The sequence below is a fragment of the Lepidothrix coronata genome, unplaced genomic scaffold, assembly GCF_001604755.1.
Source record: "Lepidothrix coronata isolate B3197 unplaced genomic scaffold, Lepidothrix_coronata-1.0 Scaffold13, whole genome shotgun sequence".
Classification (NCBI taxonomy): Eukaryota; Metazoa; Chordata; class Aves; order Passeriformes; family Pipridae; genus Lepidothrix; species Lepidothrix coronata.
Window position 1 is genome coordinate 4,833,913 of NW_016690193.1, and position 8,739 is coordinate 4,842,651.

Consider the following 8,739-nt stretch of genomic DNA (forward strand, 5'->3'; position numbering starts at 1 on the left):
GGCTGGAGCTAGTTCTCAGTCAAGCTGGCTGGAAAGAGGCCTTTTTTGAAAGGATATTGACACAGAACCAAATAAAAGCAGCAGCAGCTGTTGTCTTTACCTTTCCAACCTTGTAAATAAATAGGAAATATTTTATTTTGCTCTTGGTAGAATATGTAAATGCTTTATTTATTCTTACACCTGCTCTGGCAATAGCCACATCTTCTTCTGAGGAAGAGCAAATCTGTGCAAGCTGGGGTGCTTGCAACCAAGGATTTCAGCAGTTGTTTGCAGCAAAGGTTGCCCCAGAAGGCATCTTCGGGACTGGGACAACTAGGAAGCAGGCTCGGGCATGGCGGCGCCTAAATCAGCTCAGAGCTGGCTCGACCCACCCCCCCAACCTTGGAAATTCCTACTTTCAGGCCGGCATCGCTGCAGGTGTCGGCTCCCGAGCGAGAAGCTGCCGGCACACGCCGGCAGCGCTGCCTGCAACCCTTTTCCCCGCTCCCGGAGCCCGGCGGGCGGAGCCGGCGCCGCGTCCCGCCCGAGCCCAGCCCCGGCCTGCCCCGCCCTCCCGGCGCGCGGGGGCCGCCGCCGCCGCCAAACTTTCGACGGGTCGAGCGGCGCTGCTGCCCCATCCATCGCCCGGCAGGAGAGAGCCGCCCCGGTGAGTGTGCGAGGGGAGGGCGGCGGCGGGACCGTGCCGTGGGAGGCGGGAGCAGCCGCCCCCGCTGCGGAGCGAGGGGGCTCCGCTCCGCGCCCCGCCCTGCCCTGCGAGACCGGCTCCTGTGGCTGCAGCCGGCGGTGGCCGCGCTCGCCTCCCCGGGGCGGGAGGAAGGTGAGAACGGGAATGGGGGGACCCAGGAGCGCGGCCGGCGCGGGGCCTCGGCGGGGTCCCCGCAGCTCCCGGGCGCGAGTGGCTCCCGCCGGGCGCGGGTGTCTGTCCCCGGGGGCGGGAGGGCAGCGGCGCCGCACCCCAGAGGCACGTCTCTTGCCGCCTTCGCCTCCAGCAACCCCGGACCCTTTCCCAGCGCAGGCACTGCGGTCCTGGTGGGAATGCTGCTTGCTAATGTGATCACGTATTCCGCTCTTTCTGCCTACTTGCGCTCAGAACCGATGTAAATCCTCTCTGGGCCTTCCTCTGCCGAAAGTTAGGCGCAATTTGATGCCTGCCCATGAGGATCTGACTGCTGAGGGAAAAAGAAATTGGAAAAAACCCCTAGTGTGGTGCAGTATGCAAGGTGTGCCAGTAAATGCACACCTAGAGAGTTTATACCAAAAAAAGAACAGAAAGGGTTCTGTCAAACACTGCGTGGTCTCAAATGCCATCTCAGTTTTATCCCCATTCTTTGAAAGAAGCTGATATTTTGCCCACATAACTGTCCCACCGACAATGTCAAACTTGTCCAATTTATTTCATTGCTTGCTGACATGCCAGCTCATCTCTGCTTGAAAGCATGGTCGTCCCTTCCCTCTCCCTCAGCTTTGTCTTATTGACAAGACCAAAGTATCTTTCATCAGCCCGAACAGGGCAGTTAAAAAAGTGTCAGAACAAAAGAAGGCTCTGCTCAAAGGAAAATGTTGGAAGTAGGAATCAACAGAAAGTCAGGCACTAGAGAAATGGGTGAAAATATTTTTGGGAAGAAAGGGATGCTATGTTTTTTGGCTAAGCTACATCCTTCTGACTGGATTTATGTCAAAGAAGGGGAAAAAATGTGAAATTTGCCATCACTCTCACACTGCTACTTCTGTGTGTAAATATGACCAGCTCTTATTTTGCACTGAAAAAATTATGAGATTTTAGAGCACCTGACAGTCGTGGGACCTCATCAAATCTCTAATCTAGCAATATATGCAAGCATAATTCCTGGGTGTAGGTACATAGGTTGAAGGAAAATGCTCAGCAGAGTTCTGAACTACTGCATAGCCTTGACTGTGCAAATTGTGGTGGATCTCTTAAATTTTTAACCTGGTGTATTAAAAGTGTATTGATGAGGAATCCCTTCCTGCCACCCATGCTTAGTCTAGTAGATGAAAATTGATTATATTGCTAAAATCAGCAGGGTACACCAGTATGAACAGCTGGTATATCTCAGCTGATGTATCTTGGGGTGTTTTACATCTCAGGTTTACGCTATTAATTGTGAAGTAAATGTAGACTAAACAGTAGGTTTACGCTATTAATTGTGAAGTAAATGTAGACTAAACAGTATAGTATAATTTCGACCTGTTTCATTGGGGGAAAAATACCTTTCAGTTCATGCAGTCAATCTGTTGCTTTTGCAAAAAGACTTTGCACTGAGAAATTCTTTGGGATATTGTGTGAGATGGAAGCAAATACAAAGGGCTCAGCCACCTGCTGGTAGTCAATCCTCCTTTTTCAGTTTGGAAACCACACCGAAGGATGTCACTCATAGACAGTTACTGGGAACAGAGGTAGGGATGAAAACATACCTCGGTTCCTCTGAAACAATCCGCTGAAAATGGAAGGAAGAAAGTTGATCTGATTGAAAAGAAAGGACAAGAATTTTAAAAAAGGCATGTGAATCCAAACACATTAATAGCTAGCCTGTTTTTTTAGGCGGACCTGAATTTAAGATGGGTTAAGCTGTGTGCAACACCTGATGGCAAGAAAGTGACATTTCATCTCTACTCTTGCTTTCCTTAGGGGATGTATGAATGGGAAATAGAGTGAGTAACTCAGGTTTGGCTTTCTCCTCAGTGGTGTTTTCTTGGTGAGCCTGCTTGGCCCAGGCAATTTCTTACTGTTTTCCCAGGTCAAGGCAAGGAGTTGCCAGGTGTGTCGTTCTTGCTTAGCGTTCTACTGATGCTCTGGGCAGTTTCCAGGGGAACATGCGTGTTCTGCCTAGGACTGAAGTCCAAGTCAGCAATTAATTGTAAACCATCCATATGTTGTGCCTGCCAAAGTCTTAGAGCAACATAGAATTTGTGTCAGCCTGTGTAAGGAGGGAAACAAAATGAGATTTTGATGCCAATGGTGAAATTCTTACTGACATCAGCAGGGGAATTCTTTGCTCTTCTTTACGACTGCAGTCAGAAATGAATGCCTGATTGGCAGCCTCCAAGGAGCTGTGTTTTCTCAAACATAACACAGAAAGGGAATATTATGTATAACTGTGTTTTAATTGTTTCTGGTGTTGATTTCAGCATGAATAAGTTACGCAGTCATTTCAGAGAGATTCTATTATTTCAGTTCTATTACAGTGATATTTTTACTTGCCTTGTGGCACAAAATGTTCTAAAAGAAAGTTTCTTAAAGAACGATCCCAGTAATTAGTTCACTGCTACTAAGGAGGGGCATAAACCTATAAGTATTTTGTGACTATTTAAAGGAAACACTTTTTGTTAAAGAAAAATCGAAAGATTATTATGCTAATAACAGACTGGATGGTGCTGTTCCATGTAGAATTCCCATAGACATTAATGGAAGTTATGTGCTAAATCAGCAGTAGTTTTAGGTAGTGGATTGTAAAAAAATGATATGCTGCTCAGCAGGATCTTAATACTTCTGCATTTACTTAGGCAAACTTTGTCTTTAAAATGCTTTTGAAATCTGTCCCAATTTTCAGCAGGAGTCATGCCTGAATAATATTCTGGGATTGGCCTTCAAATGTAAGGGCAACAGAATTTAAATATATTAAGACAGATCTTCTCTTAATCCTGTGATGTAGCATGTGGGTCAGGAAAGAGCTGTACTTTAGCTCATTGCTTTTTGCCTTAGCCAAAGTGGACTAATCTTTCCGCTTGTTCTTGTACTGTTTTGTTTTCAGGGGCAGCTCTGTGGCTCAGACCAGGCTGCTGTAAGGATGGGTCCCCTGGAAGCAGTAGGTGAAGAAAACCAGACAGATGAAATGAAAATGGAGCTGTTCACCAAGCTGTACTTGCCAAGATACACCACACCGCTCAATGAATTGGCTCTGGACCCTAAACCAGAACTGAAGGACAGCACAACACTAGTTGAAGTGCAGATAATTCTCATCTTTGCTTACTGCTCCATCATCCTGTTGGGGGTGATTGGAAACTCCCTCGTGATCCACGTGATCATCAAGTTCAAAAGCATGCGCACAGTGACTAACTTCTTCATTGCCAATCTGGCCGTGGCCGACCTGCTGGTGAATACACTGTGCCTGCCCTTCACTTTGGTTTATACGCTCTTGGGCGAATGGAAACTGGGCCCAGTGTTGTGTCACCTGGTGCCTTACGCCCAGGCGCTTGCTGTTCATGTGTCCACTGTTACTTTGACTGTGATTGCTCTGGATCGTCACCGCTGCATCGTCTACCACTTGGAAAGCAAAATCTCTAAGCGAATCAGCTTCCTGATTATAGGAATTGCCTGGGCAGTCAGTGCCCTGTTGGCAAGTCCTCTGGCCATCTTCCGCGAGTACTCGTTGATTGAGATCATTCCTGACTTCAAGATTGTGGTTTGCTCTGAGAAGTGGCCAGGAGAGGGGCAGCTCAACTATGGCACCATATACAGCATCTCTATGCTCCTGATCCAGTATGTGCTGCCTCTGGCAGTCATCTCCTATGCCTACACTCGTATTTGGACCAAGCTCAAGAACCATGTTAGTCCTGGGGCAGGGAGTGACCACTACCACCACCGGCGTCGGAAAACCACCAAGATGCTGGTGTGTGTGGTTGTGGTGTTTGCTGTCAGCTGGCTGCCGTTTCATACCTTCCAGTTAGTCAGTGACATTGACAGTCAGGTGTTAGACCTGAAAGAGTACAAACTGATCTACACAGTGTTTCACGTCATTGCCATGTGCTCAACGTTTGCTAACCCCCTTCTCTATGGCTGGATGAATAACAACTACAGGACGGCCTTCCTCACAGCCTTCCAGTGTGAACAGCGGCTGGACTCCATCCACCCTGAAGTATCAGCAGCTTTCAAAGCCAGGAAAAAACTAGAAGCAAAGAGGATTCAATTCCCTGGGGACTCTTTCACACAACCTACCAATGTCTAAGATGTCTGACTTTAAAGAAGAAATCAATATGTGGTGGACAAAGGGATAAATCCATTTTGATACATGCATTTTTAATGCATAGTTTTATTCATAAAGGGTGAAAGAAAAGTAGCAGGAAATCAAGGCAGGTGCTATGATCTGGGGGTGTTAATTGATATCACGAGTATGTAACTATATGACTACAAGGAAATAAAAGGGATAGGCTTTGTTTATGGCTGTCTCTAACAGAGTAAGAGACCCTTTTATCCCTCCCATATCTTTTTGACAAGTCTAAATGACAAGGGCAGAGCGTGCTGGTTTTGCTAGAGGAAGGCAATTTGTAGCGCAGGAATACTGATGATGGGAGCAGGTAGTTTTTATATTGGATGTGGACATCAGGGAAAGCAGAAGTCTGCCAGGACAAAGAAGCCTGTCTGGGTGGGAATAGGCTGTGCTGGTTAAAGCTCAAACTTTTCAGTTCCCTTCTCTCCCACAGGCATCTTTACAAAGACAGGGGAATTAAGAAGAGAAATACATTATTTTTTTTAAACTTGTACTACAGTGGTTCAAACATTTGAAGTACATTAGGGGGTAAAAAAAAAAGAAAAGGAAAAAGAAAAAAAATCACCATACCCACCCAAACAACAGATTCAATGTGAGGAAAGGTCAAGTTTCTACATAAAATGAATTGTGGGTTTTGGTCAATCAAATGGGGTGAAAAGTTATTCCTTAAGAATTGGCTGTTATGCTGGTGAGAAAATCACGAGCCTGTGACTTATCAGTCATTCCCTGCAGATTCCTCCCTGTCATTCTCCTCTGGAAACAGTTCACAAATGCAGTGTTTTAAAGTGTCATTTGAGGGCAGGGAATGCAGGCTCAGGTCTTTTGTGAGCACTTCATAAACTGCCAATATTTTCGTTTTCAGGACCTGCTTAAATGTCTAATGTGTTATTAACTCCACAGGCTTTGAATTGTAGCTGCTTTCTGCCTGGATAATAAAACAGCAGATAATTTTGATCCTCTGGAAAGGCTGTGAGATGGTAAAGTGCTTTTCATTATTGTGGTTTTATGTCACATACTCATCTTGTCTTGGAGCTTTTTCCATCTTTAGTCTTTTCAAAAATTAAGAAATTCTGAATGACTGTAACCTAATAACAGTGTGCTATGTTTATGTGATAACAGTTATTCTGCATGCTGTAGTTAATAGTTAAATTCCTTTTTTTGCTCAGGTATAAAATTTTAATCTGTTTACTGTGTTGCACACAGCAATGTTCAACTCTTCTATGTCTTTGTTCAGCCTCTTTGAACTCATTAAAGAGATGAAGAAAATTTCAATCCATTTTTATTCCAAGCTGCTCTGTTGCTTATCTAGAATAAAACCAAGTGTGATACTTTCATTTGGAGCCTATTTCAACAGTGACGTTTCAGCTGCCTCATTTTTTTTCCCTCAATTTTTTGTTGTTCCTAAATTCATTGTGTTCTCTCTTACAAATTAAAACCCAAAAAAACTCCAGTACTGAAATGTTTGCAATGTAATAAATAGCATCGCGTATTTATCAAGTGGAGAAATTAGTCTTTTTGTATTCAGCATTCAGCACCATCCTTTAAATATCCATGAAATCATTTGGACTTGGATTTTCATGAGGAGAAAAGGGAGATCTGGAGAATTAGCTAGTGTTTACTCAAGCAGGGAAAAGTATCCATCATTCTTAAACAGTTTTACCAAAATAGATTAATTCTCCACCATGTTCAGAACATGTTATTGTCCACAAGTTATTTTTGTCTGAATATTAATAATATCCAAAATGTCAGCTCAAAACTCTTACGGGTGAGGAAGGATTATAGAAGTGTGCAATTACTATGGACATCAGTCACATCTATCAGTTTCAGTTAACTCTGAACCCTTCATCAAAAGTATTATTACTACAAATAGTCTCCTTTATTTAAAAAGCAAATGGTTTAAAAGTTCTGTTTAAACTCCTTTAAGCCTGTTAGAATGTGATATATAGACAGTTTTGAAGTAACCATGACAGTGTGTGCTAAAGCTACAATTGCCGGGCTAATTCTCTGTAATTTTAAGTCTGCTTTACATCATCTTGTATAAAAGTGATTAATTACAAATTATCTTTCCATTTATTTCATGGTGTCTTTATTTTACAGCTTCCTGAGCTTTCTCTGCAGCCATCACGTTGAGCCAGAGATGGTGCACTAATTTATTGCATTGCTTTCTTCTCTGCCTTGTGGAGTGGTGCCTTGGTCAGTGCCTGCTTTAGAGTAACAAACCTCTACACAGTTTCCCGCTGCAGGGTGTGGATTCTCCCATGAACACCTGGAGATGGGATGTGGAAGAGCCAGCACAGATGCCTGTTCCACGGCTCAATCACTCCTCAGACTTGGCTCCTGCACAAACACAGCTACGTGCTTTAGTACCCTGTTACGTTGTAGGAAAATTAGGTGTTTTATCACCAAAAGCAATGAAGTAGCAACATTCCTTGGGGTTGCCCCAAATCCCAGCTGTCAGAAGGACGTGGAAATGGGTTCATCCCCATTTCCCCCAAGGAGAAGTGAACTTATAAGCAATATCTAGCCACTGGAATGGACCCTCCATTTTGCCTGAAATAGGAATCAGGATCCAGCTCTCCCCATTCAGCCATTAGTGCTTTAATTATTTTTTTAAAAGCATTATGTTCTTATCCTCTTGCTTATGTACAAGTTTTTTGCAAAGCCCAAGAACACCAGGAGCAACTCTCATTGAAGAATTTGCTAGTAGGTGTCAGGGTACCAAAAGGAAATGTCATCACTGATTCAGGGCAAGAATTTGAACCAATGCACCCCAGTTCTCATTAGTGTGATCTAGCCAGCACGCTGCAGCCTCTCCTGAGGCAGCAACATATGTCTTCTTAGGGCTGTTCTATTTTATATAAAATAATTAAATATTGAATATCATGATTTTATGGGCAGGTGGTTATGACCTTTGCATGGCACTAAGGTTCGGGGACAAGGATATCAAAACAGATACAGACAGAATTTAAGATAGGGCTCCTCCCCCATTCCTCATGAGTGCATCTACTGTAAAGATACTGCAGTACAGGCAGGATGATTGCACTGAGTAGCACCATGCTGATCTCTGGGTGGATCTTGCTTTGGACTCTGACTTCGGGTTGGCTTTTAAAATGAGACCTCTCCACACATAGGTGCCATCAGATGTGATCTAGAATCTTAGCTGGTCAGCACTTAACTCTGAGTGTCCCTGGAAGAACACGTTTTGATGCCTTGCGAATTTTAATGTCAGAAACATGTCTCCAGGCTTAGGCATCAGTGCAGTACCGAGCAGTACATAATTAGATAGGTGCAGCGGCAGCTGTGTGCTCTCCAGCACTGGCTGGGCACAAGGCAGCTCAAGCCTGGAGGCAGAAGAGATGCACTGATGGACTCTCCTGAGGCTGTCATGCTTTTGCCTTGAGGAGAACATAGAGCTGTGCTGCTTCTAGATGAGTGTTAAAAGTCACGTTGCCTGTAAAGGCTGCAGCCATTGGACTACAAGTGGAGAAGCAATCCTGAGTACGCTTGCTAGAGTTTTTTGGAAGGCCAGTGAAACTAGGGGGTTTTTTATGTGGGGACAGTGTTGAAGCTTCTCACCTAGCCCTGTAAGTAGCCTTCACTGAGAATTGTGATCTCCAAGAAGAGCAGCAGACTGTGACTGAACAGAAAGTACACTATTGTTAATCTGAGAAAAAAATAGATTTGAACAGTTAAAATAGAAGGACTAAGCCTGGACAAAAAATGGGTTTAGTGT

General features: G+C 44.3%; 1 protein-coding gene across 1 annotated transcript; it reads left to right on the plus strand.

The window, feature by feature from the left end:
• The first annotated feature begins 558 nt into the window (after nucleotides 1–558).
• Nucleotides 559–6,278, plus strand: NPY2R (neuropeptide Y receptor Y2). Its single transcript, XM_017805763.1, has 2 exons — nucleotides 559–646; nucleotides 3,771–6,278. The coding sequence occupies exon 2, from the start codon at nucleotides 3,807–3,809 to the stop codon at nucleotides 4,962–4,964; it is 1,158 nt and encodes a 385-aa protein (XP_017661252.1). The 5' UTR covers nucleotides 559–646; nucleotides 3,771–3,806; the 3' UTR covers nucleotides 4,965–6,278.
• The last annotated feature ends 2,461 nt before the right edge of the window (nucleotides 6,279–8,739 follow it).